Genomic DNA, 16,702 nt, shown 5'->3' with positions numbered 1-16,702 from the left:
TTTCTGTTACAACTGCCCTAGAAACCTTATGTTTATCCTATATTTAAATATGCGGTTTTCATACAGCGTGTCAGTGGTACGTGACAGGGACTCTGCATTTGCCCTGCCTACAGTATAAAGGTGTAAGGAGAGGATAAATGCCAGATGCCAAAGGCAGTTATATCCTGGTGTAGAGAGAGCATGGGTGGCACCACCCTGATGTACCATGATTCGTATTGATGCATAAATGTAATTCTGTGATCGCACACATGTATCAGAAAATATAATGTATCTCCACTCCTGCCAAGATGGAACAGTCCTATTTTACAGAAGTTAAAGTGGTTGTGGCCAGCTGCAAATTTGACTGGAACTGTGGCATGCCCCAAATAATCCAGGCTGTTATAATTTATGCATTTCTAGATCCCTGCATCTTACAGGTATAATTTTACATTGTCATTTAATTTAATGATAATTAAATGGTGCAGTAGTATTTTGCAAAGCAAACATGGTAGAAGGATGCATATATGTTATCAATAGGGCATGAAAACTAGTACCATCCACTGGCAAACACACAATATATGGTAGTGGTAAGGGACACACAAGAGTTATTATTTTTCTAAGACGTAAGCCGCATACACAGTACACGTTTTTAATGAACAATATGGATGATAACGATTTTGTTCAACAATATATCGCTCAGTGTGTATGCAGTGAACGACCAACGATGCGTGCTCCCGCGGGTCATTAACGACTCTTTTGTCGTGCGTACATGCAGGCCAATCTGATGATATCATCAATAATTGCCTGTTCAGAGATGTGGCAGGATGACTTCACTGAAATATATCTTTAAGTATATATCTTTCAGTGTGTACACCTGATATCGTTAGTTCAAGGGAAAGTTCAAGGATAATCTTTCACCAATATCGTTCATACAGAACATCATCTAGTGTGTATGAGCCTTAAGCCATTAAAGATACCATTTTACTTGTTAAACATATCACTTTTACCAGCAATACATTTTGTGATCACACTAGAATACTGTATACTAGCATGCATAATATCTGCCACCTCTCCTTTCATTCTCCTGGGCACACCTTACCTGGCAAGGTAGCAAACTGTCTGTGAAGCTGCTCCATGATATCGACAGCAAGCAGAGGCCTGATTTCTTGCTGCATGATTTCATCTGTGGATGTAAAGACAGATCCCAATTCAGTCAGGATTCACAACACCACAAAAATATTGAGAACATGAGAAATGGAAGAGAAAGTGCACTGTTATATAGCTTTGTAACATATATAACCCCCGTCACTGATATAGCATTGTTTTATTTAGCTGAAAGTTGTGTTCACTCCTTGTTCCACATGGAGAATTGAGCCTGGATAACCTCAATACACATACTCACTACTGTGACCAGCCTTTGCCCCTGAGCAGTCCATGGAAACCAGGCTTGGCTCAGCGCTGAATGGCTTTGCTGTGTGGTAGACAGCCGGCAGGAGCTCATTCTGCATTACACATAGACAGCTACACTGGGGCCTCTTTGTTACATACTGTGCTCAGTGAACTTTCTTCCCCTTTTTTTGTTTCAGGATGACAATTTATTCTACAATTGTGTTAAGTTAATAATTCTGCATTGGAAAAGGCATTTGAAAGGGACACCGATGCTAAAGAAAGGATAAAGTACAGTAATTAGAGAGCTGATGCTGGGCACGTTAGGGTGCATAGTGTAGAGAAATTGGCGCCAACTTCCCTATTTGTACAAAAATTAAGATAAACATGGATACAAGGGATGCGCTGGGAAAGGCAGGAGGATCATGGATGGGAGATTTATGTTGCAGCTACCGTAAGCATTAATAGCAGCATGTCCCAAGGGCACCTGTGCATATTTCCGCAGCCTCCGTGCACACCCCTACCCGGCTGCCGAACATGGCAATGAGCAATGTCTTCTTTGCACAATGTACCCTTTATGCCCTGGGCATTCTGTTGAGCTTCCTCGCCGTGGTGTCTCTGTCCGAGAACAACACTGACTTCTAAGGGAGGTGCCTCCTGTTCACAGAGGGCGTGTGTCTGAGCAGGAACATCACGCTGGAAAGGGAGCACTTCACGGTGGTGTAGTGGTGGCCAAAGTCTGCCTGCAGGTTCAGCGTTGGGATGGACATCGGAATCCGATGGTTACTAACCATCATTGGTTTTGTTCCGATGGTAGTGTTTTCACCATTTGATAGTGGCAGTCTGATGTTTGCTATCATCGAATGGAAATCTTTCGATGGTGTTCCGATGGTTGTTTGATCTTATTAAATTCCTGATAGGTATGTCTCCCCTGGCTCCTTCTTGGCTACTGTATTTGCATCAGGGCTACTTCATGGGTTCGTTGGAGGCTCTCTCTCACTCTGGGCCTGAATCAGACCCGCTCGCGAGCGCTGAACGCTCGCAAGCGGGTCGATGTTGGCCCAGTGCGCATGCGCACGATGGAGGCGGCTCCGTCGTGCGCATGTGCGAGACCCGGATAGCGACGGCCTAGCCGTCGCTCCGGATCTCACTACAAAGGGGGCGTGCTGTCGATGTTGAGTGACAGCACGCCCCCTTTGGTGGGCGGGCCGGGGGCGTGGCTGCCCAGACGGAGGCGTTCCCATGGGAACGCCTACCGTCTGGGGCCGGCCCCACTGACATCACTTGATAGAGCCAAAAGCACTCCAGGGCTTGCGGCAGCGAGACCCTACCACAAGAGTCTTGTCACAAGCCCGACGGTCGCGATGGTCTTGACCATCGCGACCATCTTCCTGGCCGCTCGCTATAGCTGTGGGTGGTCACCCACAGCTATACGAGCGGCCAGGAAGATGGTCGCTCTAAAAATTCAGAAGGACGGCCCTGATTCAGAGCAAGCGCTCTGTCATAGCGTCTGGCTCTGAATCAGGGCCTCTGTCTGCTTGAGATGTGACCTTGCTCACTCCCTGGCTTTATCCTCTCTTTAGGCTGCTACTAAGCAACAGGGCACATTGCTAGGCTCAGTTTCAGATGCCCTCTTCCTATTTAAACACAATGTCCAGCTCCTATACAGACAGCAGCTTGGTGCTAGTTTTTCTGTGACTTGCCTAATTGCTGTATAGAATAGTGAAAATCCCATCAAAATCCAACCAGTGGTTCAAGAGATCAGGCCCGAACGAACAGGCAGACCCCTAAATCGGTGACTTTATTATATATATATATATATATTTATATATATATATATATATATGTGTTAGTATATACATAATTCTGAAATGGTGTCAGTAAAATCTATTCAACACTTTGCCATTTTTTTGTGTTTTATTTTCTTATATCATAAAATTAAATGAACTTATAGGGAAATTCTCACTGATCAACATAAAATACGTACAATAAGTAAATAAAAAAACTATATAGCTTTTTTTTAATAATTGCATGGAAAAGGGACAGTTTAATGTACAATGTATTTATCCCCTTTGCTAAACTCCAGCAAAATAAACATAAAGTTGTCTCAATAGTTAATCGTACATAGGTGGACTACAGTCCAAAGTCTTCCAATTGATTTAAAAACCTTTCGGTGGGGGATCCCATAGTAGTATAGTGCATTTTCAAGCACTATCTCCATCATGAACATCAAAGAGCATGTAAAACAAAGTTCATAAAAGGTAATTTAAAATCACCAGTGAGTGGAAGATTACAAAATATTTTTTAGATCCCTGAGTTAACTGGCAAATCCGCCATAAAGAAAGGGAGAGGAATGAATGAGGCTTTACATTTTCATTAACAGCTTTTACTACATCTCTGTCCGGGGTGTTGTAACAGTTGGAACTTCATAGGAAAAAAGACTCTATTATACAACTTCACTCCATATCATTTCTTCATAAGAACTGTCTATCTTAAAAAGGTTTTCTACAAGTTATGTGCCAGCAGTGTGGAATTTTATTAGAAAGAGGCATGCTACATGAGTTTATTCTCATATGTGCTTTTTTATTACGAATGTAATGTGGTTTTATCCTTTTTATAGAGCTCATTAATGTTGTAACTATTGTATGTATACTTAATTAAATTAAATTGTATAATTTTTTGCATTTACAAGCTCTTTTTACAACATAATTTACACCTGGATTTATAATTAGTGATTACAGAGTCACCTTCTATAAGATGCTTTTAAGTAAAGGAGTTCATAATTTTTATTTGTATTCAATATCTACTGGATATATTTTGTAGTGTCTGCATTCGTTTTATAGTCAATGGTGTCCATATTAATCAACAGATAAGACCTTTTGAAGGAGTTTTTCTTTATCTGTTGACAAAGTAATTTGAGACAACCTACAGCAGGGCATAGGCACCGGAATGGGGGGGGGGGGCAAGGGGGTGGCTGTCCCCCCCTCCCATAACCTTTCAAAGGCGCCACTGTGGAGCGGCAGCCGCGGCTGGCCAGGGGCTGCGCTCTATAGCAATAGGCTGCACGGCCCCTGAACTGCACGTAGGAGGTGTAATGTGCAGGGTCGGCGCTACCACTAGGAAAACTTAGGCAATAGCCTAAGAGCGCCGCCCACTGCAGGGCGGTAGTGTGGATCGCACATAAGTGCAGCCCGCACTACACTACTAGGAACAAACAAACAGCCCCCGGCGCCAGCAGCAGTGTTTGTTTTAGCAGCCGATGAGAGTCAGACAAGACTCTCATTGGCTGCTGCGTCCACTTCCGGAGCCGGCCTAGAGCCCACTCATGAGCTCCATTTTCCGGCTCCCGCAGTGAGTGATGGGAGAGACGTCATGACCCGGGGGACAGAGGAGTGGATGCCGGAGCAGGGATTAAAGGAAACGGAGGTTTTTGTCTTTTTCTTCCGTGTGTGTCTGTCTGGGATTACTGCTGGGGGGGGGGGGGGTATCACTACTGGGGGCACTGCTGGGAGGAGGCTACTACTGGGGGCACGACTACTACTGGGGGCACTGCTGGGGGGAGGCTACTACTGGGGGCTCGATTACTACTGGGGGTGCAGTACTACTACTGGGGGCACAGCTGGGCGGGAGACTACTGGAGGCACTGCTGGGGGGGACTACTACTGGGAGCACTGCATCGGGAGGACCACTACTCTGGGCACTGCACTGGGGGGTTAGTACTGGGGGCACTATATAAGGGGCATTGCACGGGGGGACTAGTATTGGGGGCACTATATAAGGGGCATTGCACAGGGAGGACTAGTACTGGGGGCACTATATAAGGGGCACTGCGTAGGTGGGACTACTACTGGGGGCATTATATAAACGGCACTGCATACGGGGACCACTACTGGAGGCACAGCATAGGGGTGCACTACTCTGGGGCACTGTATAAGGGACACTACTGGGGGCACTGCATAGGGGTGCACTACTCTGGGGCACTGTATAAGGGACACTACTGGGGGCACTGCATAGAAGGGACCACTGCTGCAGGGCTTGTGCAGCTATCCGAGGGTGGGGGTGGGGGCGCAATGCTGAAGAAATGCCTAGGGTGCCAAGAAACCTTGCACCGGCCCTGGTAATGTGCAGCCTTTAATTTAAAAGACCACACATTACACCTCTCCCTCCGTACAGTGAAGGGGCTGTGCATTGCTATAAAGCACAGCACTTGACTATACGCAGCCGCTGCTCCAGTCCCTACCTCCTGCTGCTTCACTATAGTGCTCCAGCGCCTATGCGCCCCAACAACAGGTAACTTGGAGGGAGGGCGGGTGGAGAAGGTGGGACACTGCCAAAATTAAACTATATATTGCCCGCCCCCATCCTCCCCAACATAATATCGTTCCAACGCCTCTGAGCAAGGGACAACATGCAGGCCTCCAGCTATTGTGGAACTATACGTCCAAGCATGCCCTGACAGTTTTATTATTGGGACATGCTAAAATTGTGCCAGGTCATGTTGGGATGTGTAGTTCCATAGCAACTGGAGGGCCACATGTTGAATACCCTCACCCTATAGTATGAGCTTTATTTAGCAAAGCTCACATAGGTTTTTAATTTAACATTTACATTACATCCTGTGTTTGCAGAGGTCGCCATCTGCTGGTGGAGTTTTATGGATGAACTGTTCAGGATATGGACAGAGAGGACAATTTTCTATGATGTTAATATAACATTAGTTAGTCTGATTGCAAGGTTATTTTGATTCTTGTATGAAATACAAAGTGTAACAGAAATTCTGGATGTCCATGGTGTTAGTTTTTAGCTTTATGCTTTGAAAGTACTGTATAAAAAAAAAAGATTGTAATGCATTACTTAGGTACAACAGCCATCACAGGACATAGCAGTTCAGGACAAGTGACGTTGGGGACGAGTGACGAGTGCATGAAGCGTTCATGACACCTTATAATGCACAGTGGAGCTGGAGCACAGACAATGGACTATCAAGCATCATATGAATCATTTATCACCATGTTCTTCAAAAATGTCTCTGTATATATGGCACTAACATGCAGAACTCTACAGCCTTCAACATGGGGGTAACTACCATAGGTGCAAGGGGTGCAGCTGCTATGGGGCCCAGAGCTTAGGGGGGGCCCATATTCCTTGTCATAGTTACATGTGTTATATACATATTTCACCATTGGGTGGTACATAAGGGCCTTTAAAAACTTTTGCCAAGGGGCCTTCAAATACCTAGTTATGCCCCTGGCCTTTATTGATTGTTTCCAACAGTCAATGACTTTGGTGGTGCTGTAATTTTGTGGGGTGCATTTTCTTGGCATGGTGCAGTCATTCCCTTAGAAGGCAAGGTCAATGCTGATCATTGCTTAATGGGACAGAAGACTCACATCTCTTTTCTGACTGGGTGGTGGTGGAGGTGGGGGGGTGAGGTGTTCTCCAGTATGGCAATGTTCCTATCTGCAGAGCACTTGTAGTTGGTCCATATTTTGAAACGCATGACATTGTTATCCACGTGTCATGGCCTCATCACTCACCACCAATCAGGAGGATATGGGTTACTCTGGAGTGATGCATCCCTTACACACGATTCCAGGCATTGGTGGACCCAATTCCAGGGCTCATACATGCAGTACTGGCCACACGTGGTGCCTTACAGATTCATTGTTTTTTGTATTGGTGTTTACATTTTTGCACAATACCTCTTTTCAGTTTCCATGTAAGGTCGACCTTAAGTGTTATGATTGCAAAGTAAAGCTAGGTACTCACCATCATCTTGGGGATGTGGTCAATATTCCACCCACAGGGATTCCGGCGCTCAGAATCCCAACACTTGTCGGAATCCTGGCGCCAGCATCCCGACCGCCAGAATCTCGAAGGTAAGTAGTGGGGTTGGGGGGAGGGTTAGGCACTAGGAGAAGGGTTAGGTTTAGGGTGCGGGGAGGGGGAGGTTAGGTGTAGGCACTGGGGGGTTGGGTCAGGCTCCGGGGAGGGAAGGTTATGGTAGGGAGAGGGGGAAGGTTAGAATACTGACTGACAAGCAGGGGTGTTTTAAGAGAGGAGGGGGCCTGTGTGTAGCCTCCGTTTGGGCCCCCTCTGCCGGTGCACTAAGCGCGCTAGATTCTGGCTTCATGCCAGAATCTACTGTGTTTGCGCGGGTCTCTAGGAAAATGGCGCTTGCACCTATTTTCCCGGGAACATCTTTTCTGCGCATGCGCAGGTCACCGGGAAAATGGCTGCTGACATTTTCTCAGTGATATTTTGCTGGTCTGCAGCGCCGACCTGGCGCTGCGGAGCAGCACATCAGAATCTACGGAGAGTTAAGTATTTATTAACTATGGGTGCAAGCTGTGCAGTGTAAGCCCCCATGGACCCGAGTGCACCACACACCTTGCACCCATTATAAAGACGCCTATGCCGACAAGTGTTGGCATTCTAACCCTGTTGAGATGCCGGTGTCGGGATTCTGACAGCTGATATCCCGAGAGCCGGCATCCTGTACCCATCCCTCATCTTGTGTATCTAGTTAATTTAGAAGAGCAACATATTATGTGCTAACTCCCAATTACAGGATGTCTGCAGCATTCATAACTCATATAGGCGTTAGTGTGACTGGACCTAAGTGCCTATACACCTGCAGATACAGCCTGTAAGAGCCAGGTTCCATGGGGTGACGTACAGGTGATACATAGCTGGGACATACATTTTATATAGATGCAGAGCAAAGGATACAAAGATATCACCGGCAGTGGCTGAACGCTGGATATCCTGTGTAGGAGCTCCATTGCAGGTTTCCGGGACCAACTATAGAAGACCACCTGTTCCAACTTCTGAGGGATATCCTGACTGTGCCCTGTTTCCAGTGATCTATCAAAGAGTTCACCTTATGGTGATATATGCTGATCTTTTTTTGTTTAAATGTGAGTGCAATTTGCATCAATAAATATTATTGTTTTTTATGGCAATATTGCATTATTAGTTTCTCTCTTTTTCTTTGAGATATTAATTGTCTGGAAGGAACAGATTACTTCACGATTACACCAGCTGAAAAATAGAGACATTTTTTCGTGAACTGATTATAGAAATTGTGTCTTGAAATCCACACGGAAGTGCTCCCTTTAGGTGTGGAATTGGTCTAAGCACCATTCTGTGACACAATTTGTGTGTTTTCTAGATGCAGAGCAGTTTACAAATTGTGCATAATTAAGTTATGAAAATGTAAACACAAAAATTGTGTATATATGACCATAAGCTGAACAGCACAAATCTTGCATGTAAATCAGTATATGGGTGTAAATTAATATGTATGGATAAAGCATGATGTTACGCTTAACAGGATATCATCAAGCTTTTTATACAGCAATCATCATCATCATAGTCTAACACGTCCTATATCCTATCATAGGGAATAGTGAAGCTGTTACTCTGACAAGGTAGTCTTCCCATTCGATACTGTGAAATAAATGTACAGTAAATCATGTCAGGAATAGGTTTCCTAGTTTTCTCTACTACTTGTATTTTCTTTATTCTCTACTTTGTTCACAATTTGTGGCATTCTATTAACATTACAAACCAGTAATCCTGTCTTCATCCCCTGTCATCCATCACTTAGGTATATCAAATGTGAAATGTATAAACAGATATACCTAACTTGCATGAGATCAATGCTATATATATATATATATATATATATATATATACTCATTCATGTGATCCCCCACTCCACTTGAGATCCCAATGTGAATATATATATACTGATGTGCCCAGCTATAACGTGGCATCACAGCGTTATCTCTCACGCCACGCATGGCGCGCCACACACCACGCCATGAGTCGCACCACAAAGAAAGTTTAGTAGTGAAAAAAGTCATTACGTGTAATACAACATTTTGCCCACCAGATGTCACTTTTCCTAAACTACATAGCGCATGCGTCTGATTTAATTACGTGTAATACAACATTGTGCCCACCAGGTGTCACTTTTCCTAAACTACATAGCGCATGCGTGTGATTTCATTTCGTGTAATACAACATTTTGCCCACCAGGTGTCACTTTTCCTAAACTACATAGCGCATGCGTGTGATTTCATTACGTGTAATACAACATTTTGCCCACCAGGTGTCACTTTTCCTAAACTACATAGCGCATGCGTGTGATTTCCAATGTACCGTACGGTATGTTCTGTATCACCGCCCGATGATTGTTTGACAGAAGCGGTGATTCGGTACACTATACAGTATTACAGCGTTTTCCACATGGAATCAGGAATGTACGGTATAATAAAGCGGTAGAAGAATGTCTAATCCAGTTTGAAATCATTAAGCTCTGTATTACCCACTGACTGTGTGGTTGAAATCATACTGTGTTTGCACAAATGTAAATACTGTCGGCACTGTCCCAGACTTAGACATTAGACTTTACAAACTACAGAACTCTAGTAATGGGTGAAGCGTGTGGCCTAGCGGCCTAATGCCTAGTCTCACTGCTTCTCCCCTCTTCTTGTTCCGTGGGTTCGAGACCTTGAAAATACAGTATGTTTTTTTAATTTATTTTTAAAATCTTCACTTAAAATATTCAGTATTCAATACAGTACATGTGGAGCACATGCCTGCCCAGTGCTTCAGGAGTCAAACAGCGAAAATAGGATTTTTATTATTGTACATACAGTACTGTACCTTAGAACGCAAACTTGCGTCAATGGCGGCGCTGACATAAACGTGGGCATTATAGTAATTTATTATGACCATCAAGTGGCAATGGGCCCTGTTAAAGAGACTGGTTTCTGTATATCAAACTGACTGCGCGTTTAAACCGCAAAATTGCGTCAATGTCTGCGCATGCCCAGTGGTCGGGTTTCAATCACAATGGAATGTGTGCCGCATGTCCAGTGGAGCCAAGCCATGCATTAAGTAGCGCTATTTTATGGCGCATGCCCAGTTGTCTGTATTGCTAACTGTTGAATTTTCACACTTGTGCCATTCTGCACTGTCCGAGACTTACCGCACAGTATACACAATAGTAAATTCATGACTTCATAAGGTGCTACAGTACAGTTTGTAGGGAAGGCTGCTTATTACATACTGACTGTGATGCAGAGCGCAAACTTGCGTCAATGAAAATGCTGTCCTAGACTTGGAAACTTTAGTAATTTAATATGTTTAGTAACTGATAGTTGACTCTGTATAAGAGAGGGGTCTCTATAGTACAAACTGACTCCGCGTTTAAACCGCAAAATTGCGTCAATGTTAGCAATGTTTGCGTTGTGGTAACTTATAGCCAGTTCTGATGGGTTACGGTACAAATAGGATCTCTGGCGCGTGCCCAGTGGCGGGGTTGCAATGCATTGCCAGTGGTGCTGCGCCATAGCCATACCCTTGTAGCTCTATGCCATGGCGTACAGTATGGAAGATCATACAGTAGCGGGTCATGATTCACACAGTGAAAGTGGGATCTCCGTATTACACACTGACTGTGTAATAATAATATTAAAAATAAAACGTGTAACCTTGACTGTCTAATAATAATAAAAAAAAAAAAAGTTTCACCTTCCAGGTTTCGAATCCGGAACCGGATTGTACAGACGTCTGCAATGTAGAAGTTCGATTTCTTACCTCTACGCTACAGACACCTGAGTACTTCATCGTATGGTACTGTAGATGTCACATAAAGTACTGTAGAGGACAGATGGAATTCTTACTAGGAGAGACTTGTGAGCAAGGGGTTAGGTGATCCGTCTTGCTTACACTTCTCTCCTTATGTTCGAGACCTTGATAAATTAATTTATTTTTTTAATGTTCACTATAGTACTGTAGTTCAGTCTTGTTATCCAACCCTTACAAAAATCAATATATTGTACTGTAGATGTGCCCAGCTACAGTACTGTAGTTTGTTGCTCCATACGGTATGCCATACAGTATACCGCATTGCTAGTTGCGCGCTACACTGTGGCGTATTGAGTCTCATAGCACTGAGCATACCCACTTGTCTGTATTATAGTAAGTACAATACGGTAGACATTGTAGTGATTCCATGACTCTAGGAACTACAGTACAGTAGATGCAGTAGTCTAGGGGGCTAATGCCTAGCCTTACTGCATCTACCCTTTTCTTGTCCCGCTGGTTCGAGACCTTTAAAGTATATACTGTATACAGTAATTTTATTTTGTTTTAAATCTTCACTAATACATTATCCAGAAATTCTGGTATTTCTATGCCACAGTACTTTATGACAAAAAAGTGTAACCTTGACTGTGTAATAATAATAAAAAATAAAAAGTGTAACCTTTCAAGTTTCGAACCCACAAAAGGGTTGTACAGGCAGCGTAATGTATTGGTTTGATTATTTACCATTACACTACAGCCGCCTGCAATACCAAGTTTGCACCTGGCTTGAGTGTTTCCTACAATACTGTACGTCATCGTATCTCAGGCGCATGCCCAGATCTACAGTATACCCATGTAGCCCTTTTTTTTTTTTTTTTTAAGTCTTTGCTACTTTTGTTCAGTATTGTTATCCAACCCTTACTAAACTCAGTACATTTTATATATTAGGGGGTAAATGTACTAAGAGAGCTCTCTCTCATACAGATCCCACTACTACCGTACTTAGTGTGCATGGTCGGAGCAGCATCACCAATGTCATAAGTTTGCTATGCAACGCTATTTTGCGTTTCAAACGCACAGTCAGCTTTGAACACAGAGCGCTCTCTCACAGTCGGAAACCACTCTCAGACACAGTCCAAGGGACGTAGCCATGGTGTGTAAGGCTGAGACCGCATCTACGCTGTCGCATGTTTGCGTTTTGGGCGCACAGTTTGTGATACAGAGCCCTGTCTCTCATTCTAGACAGTAGATTCACTAGCAGTTTCTGCAGTTATGAAATCACTATTCTGTGGCACACTAGTTGTCCTAGCAGACGGGGGATGGTGTCTTTAGCAATGGTCACAATTCGTAGCACTTTTCAGGACACTAGGGCAGAGCTGACTGCTTACAGTAAATGGATTAACAAAGCTTCCTTTATTATGGTAAGGTGAGGCTCTTGCTTGCTTTGGGGGAAGGGACCTGATGCGCACTGTGTATGACTCTCGACCCCACTGAGCATGCGCCAGAAATCCCATCGCAACCCTCCTACTGGGCATGCGCCCGCCAGAGATGGAAATTCAACAGCATACAGTACTTGTACCGACTGCAGTAATACAGCCAACTGCGCATGCTCAGTGATGGCATAGCGCTACATGGCGTATGGCTTGGCGCCACAGATCCCATTGTACCCCCCTCCATTTCTAATCCATCGCAGATGGCTGACAGCCACCATAGCGCCAAACGTGTAATACAGAGAGCTCTCTCTCATACAGATCCCACTACTACCGTACTTAGTGTGCATGGTCGGAGCAGCATCGCCAATGTCATAAGTTTGCTATACAACGTTATTTTGTGTTTCAAACGCACAGTCAGCTTTGAACACAGAGCGCTCTCTCACAGTCAGAAACCACTCTCAGACACAGTCCAAGGGACGTAGCCATGGTGCGTAAGGCTGAGACCGCATCTACGCTGTCGCATGTTTGCGTTTTGCAAACTACAGATCCCATTGTAAACCCTCCACTGGGCATGCAAAAGAAATCCCATTGCAACCCCTCGAAGCAGACAGCCACCACAGCGCAGACATTGATGAAAGTTTTGCACTATTTAAACACACAATCAGTTTGTAATGTCTTACTTTTAAGCAGCCTTTTAAACAACAACACGTACAGTAAAACACTACTAAAGTACAGTAGTTTCACTATAGTGTCCAGAGCAGACAGTGACAATAAAAAAAAATATACGGTAAGGTACAGTATATTCTTTTCCAGGGATCGAACCTGGGACCATAATTCTACCAAAGTGATCACCTAACCACTAGCCCACACGACAGCTACAGTGAACCGCACAGAGCGGCCTCATCCTTGTGCACTCCTCCCGCTGCTGTTTTTAATAAAAAAAAAAAAATTGTCATACTGTAATTCATCCCATCTCAGTGAAAGCTGTGCGTGCATCTCATTAATCTACAGTATCGGTTATACCGTGACAACAACTCGGGCAACTTGTCTACTATTCAGATACTGCACCGTACCGTATGTATAATACAGTATGTGCAGTGATTTGCATCCTGTTATAAGATCTCACTGTACGGTACAGTACTATATACTGTATACAGTATGTATATTATGTGACATTAAAAATACAGTATGGGTTGTGCGTACATGCAAATGCTGTGAATGTGATATCCATCCAATTTACTGTAAGTTTAACAGTATGGCATTCTGTACAAGGCATTCAGTACAAATTACAGTACAACAGTGGAGCACTCGCCACCCAGCGGTTAAGCACTGTATTACATGCAATTACAAAAGTGGAGCACTCGCCACCCAGCGGTTAAGCACTGAATTACATGCCGTAGCATATCCTTCATTGAAGAATACCATGGTATTCCACAAGTCCATGGCGCGACTCAGAGGCCTGCACGCCACGCCACAAGTCCATGGCGCGACTCACGCCACGCCATGAGCAACAAAATAGCTGGGCAGATCTGTATTATAGAGATAATATGACCACACTGGATATATCAGATATACGGTCAGGTGCATAAATATTGGGACATTGACAGAATTTTCATATTTTGGCCTCTATTCACCACCACAATGGCTTTGCAATGAAACAAACAAGATGTGCTTTAACTGCAGACTTCCAGATTTAATTTGGGGGTAATTACATCCAAATCAGGTGAACAGTGTAGGAATTACAACGGTTTCTATATGTGCCTCCCACTTTTTAAGGAGCCAAAAGTAATGGGACTATCAACTCAAAAGGACAGGTGTGGGCTATTCATGGACAGGTGTGGGCTATTCCCTCGTTATTTCATTATCAATTAAGCAGGTAAAAGGTCTGGAGTTGATTCTAGGCGTGACATTTGAATTTAAAATCAGTTGCTGTCGACTCTCAATATGAGATCCAAAGAGCTGTCACTATCAGTGAAGCAAGCCATCATTAGGCTGAAAAATCAAAACAAACCCATCAGAGACATAGCAAAAACATTAGGTGTGGCCAAATCAACTGTTTGGAACATTCTTAAAAATAAAGAATGCACCGGAGAGCTCAGCAACACCAAAAGACCTCGAAGACCACGGAAAACAACTGTGGTGGATGACAGAAGAATTGTTTCCCTGGTGAAGAAAAACCCCTTCACAACAGTTGGCCAAATCAAGAACAATCTCCAGGAGGTAGGTGTATATGTGTCAAAGTCAACAATCAAGAGAAGACTTCATAATAGTGAATATAGAGGGTTCACCAAAAGATGTAAACCATTGGTGAGCCTCAAAAACAGGAAGACCAGATTAGAGTTTGCCAAACAACATCTAAAAAAGCCATTACAGTTCTGGAACAACATCCTATGGACAGATGAGACAAAGATCAACTTGTACCAGAGTGATGGGAAGAGAAGAGTATGGAGAAGGAAAGGAACTGCTCATGATCCAAAACATACCACCTCATCAGTGAAACATGGTGGTGGTAGTGTCATGGCGTGGCCATGTATGGCTGCCAATGGAACTGGTTTCCTTGTATTTATTGATGATGTGACTGCTGACAACAGCAGCAGAATGAATTCTGAAGTGTTTCGGGCAATATTATATGCTCATATTCAGTCAAATGCTTCAGAACTCATTGGACGGCGCTTCACAGTGCAGATGGACAATTACCGAAGCATACTGCAAAAGTAACCAAAGAGTTTTTTAAGGCTAAAAAGTGGAATGTTATGCAATGGCCAAGTCAATCCCCTGACCTGAATCCGATTGAGCATGCATTCACTTGATGAAGACAAAACTGAAGGGAAAGTGCCCCAAGAACAAGCAGGAACTAAAGACATTTGCAGTAGAGGCCTGGCAGAGCATCACCAGGGATGAAACCCAGCGTCTGGTGATGTCTATGCGTTCCAGACTTCAGGCTGTAATTGCCTGCAAAGGATTTGCAACAAAGTATTAAAAAGTGAAAGTTAGATTTAGGATTGTTTAGTTTGTCCCATTACTTTTGGCCCCTTAAAAAGTGGGAGGCACATATAGAAACCGTTGTAATTCCTACACCGTTCACCTGATTTGGATGTAATTACCCTCAAATTAAATATGAAAGTCTGCAGTTAAAGCACATATTGTTTGTTTCATTGCAAAGCCATTGTGGTGGTGAATAGAGGCCAAAATATGAAAATTCTGTCAATGTCCCAATATTTATGCACCTGACTGTACAAGATCTTGTCAAACTACCATTACGCTATAACCATTAGATTATCGGATACATTAATTACTAGCATTCACAAACACTCACTAGTTAGCCCAGATGAGAGACTGACAGCCTCTTTACAACTAGTGATTGATAGGTATGACAACCAATTAGTTAACAGGATACCCACCTATCACAAATAGGGGTCGGGGACCCACCACCCCATTTAACACTGCTGGAATATCCACCACACTTGTCTCTCAGAGGAAGACCTTAAGGGGTAGAAATGCGTTGGAGAAGACACCTAAATGTACCAAATCCATATCGATCCATTCAAAGACCTATACTTGCTTTTCCATACACAGAGTCCACACACTGCAGCGCTACACCATACCTAGCCTGCTCTGTAACGGACCCAAGTCATGTGACACAGCCCTCATCACCTGATGCGGAAATAGCAGCACGACGAAGATGGAGCAGGATCTGAAAAGCCACACAGCCCAGGAACGCCAATCAGGACGCGCGGACGAGTGAACAGGTCTAGGAGGGATCCAGCTACGACGGGCGTCGTGTGGAAGGTGAGGTATCTGTAGTGGAGGGGTCAGCCAGGTTGAGACCAGCGGAGGCCGCAGACCGGCTCTCCCCTCCCCGGAGACAGCAGCATCAGGCTGCACGCTAGGACCCCGGAGTCTCCTCTTTCACTAGAGGACACTCGGCTCTCGGCATAGCCCAGACCTATTAGTCCAGACACCGAGCCCCACAGCCCCAGTGGTAAACCTGATTCAAAGACCACCCGCGCACCACTACATATAGCTATACAGTGACTCTATCAGCACAGACAACAGCGGGACGCCGCGTTGTCCACAGAGACAAATTGATTCCAACACACACCCCTCACTTACCCATCGGGCAGCAAGTAACTCTATAGGCTCCACTCATCCTCCCCATCCCAGGGGGGGGAACAGCAGAGCCTTTACTCTTTTACATCTATGTATGCTTTTACATATGTGTCAATATTATTAAATCTTACACAATATTGATAATATACTACACCTGTCATCCATTTATTTCTTATATAGGGATTGTACGC

The 16,702-nt window shown here is 44.1% G+C and overlaps 1 protein-coding gene across 2 annotated transcripts in view; it reads right to left on the bottom strand.

Moving 5' to 3' along the window:
* MCF2L2 (MCF.2 cell line derived transforming sequence-like 2) overlaps positions 1-16,702 on the bottom strand; it is a 382,435-nt gene that overhangs the window by 321,932 nt on the left and 43,801 nt on the right. For both annotated transcript variants that reach the window (XM_088456383.1, XM_088456384.1), the window contains exon 2: positions 1,079-1,162. In XM_088456383.1, the coding sequence (XP_088312509.1) occupies positions 1,079-1,162 (84 nt within the window). The remainder of the gene's footprint in view (positions 1-1,078; positions 1,163-16,702) is intronic.

This window comes from Taudactylus pleione, unplaced genomic scaffold (assembly GCF_031769625.1).
Source record: "Taudactylus pleione unplaced genomic scaffold, aTauple2 ptg000702l, whole genome shotgun sequence".
Taxonomy (NCBI): domain Eukaryota; kingdom Metazoa; phylum Chordata; class Amphibia; order Anura; family Myobatrachidae; genus Taudactylus; species Taudactylus pleione.
Note: the sequence above shows the minus strand (reverse complement) of the source record. Positions and strands in the feature narration are given on the sequence as shown.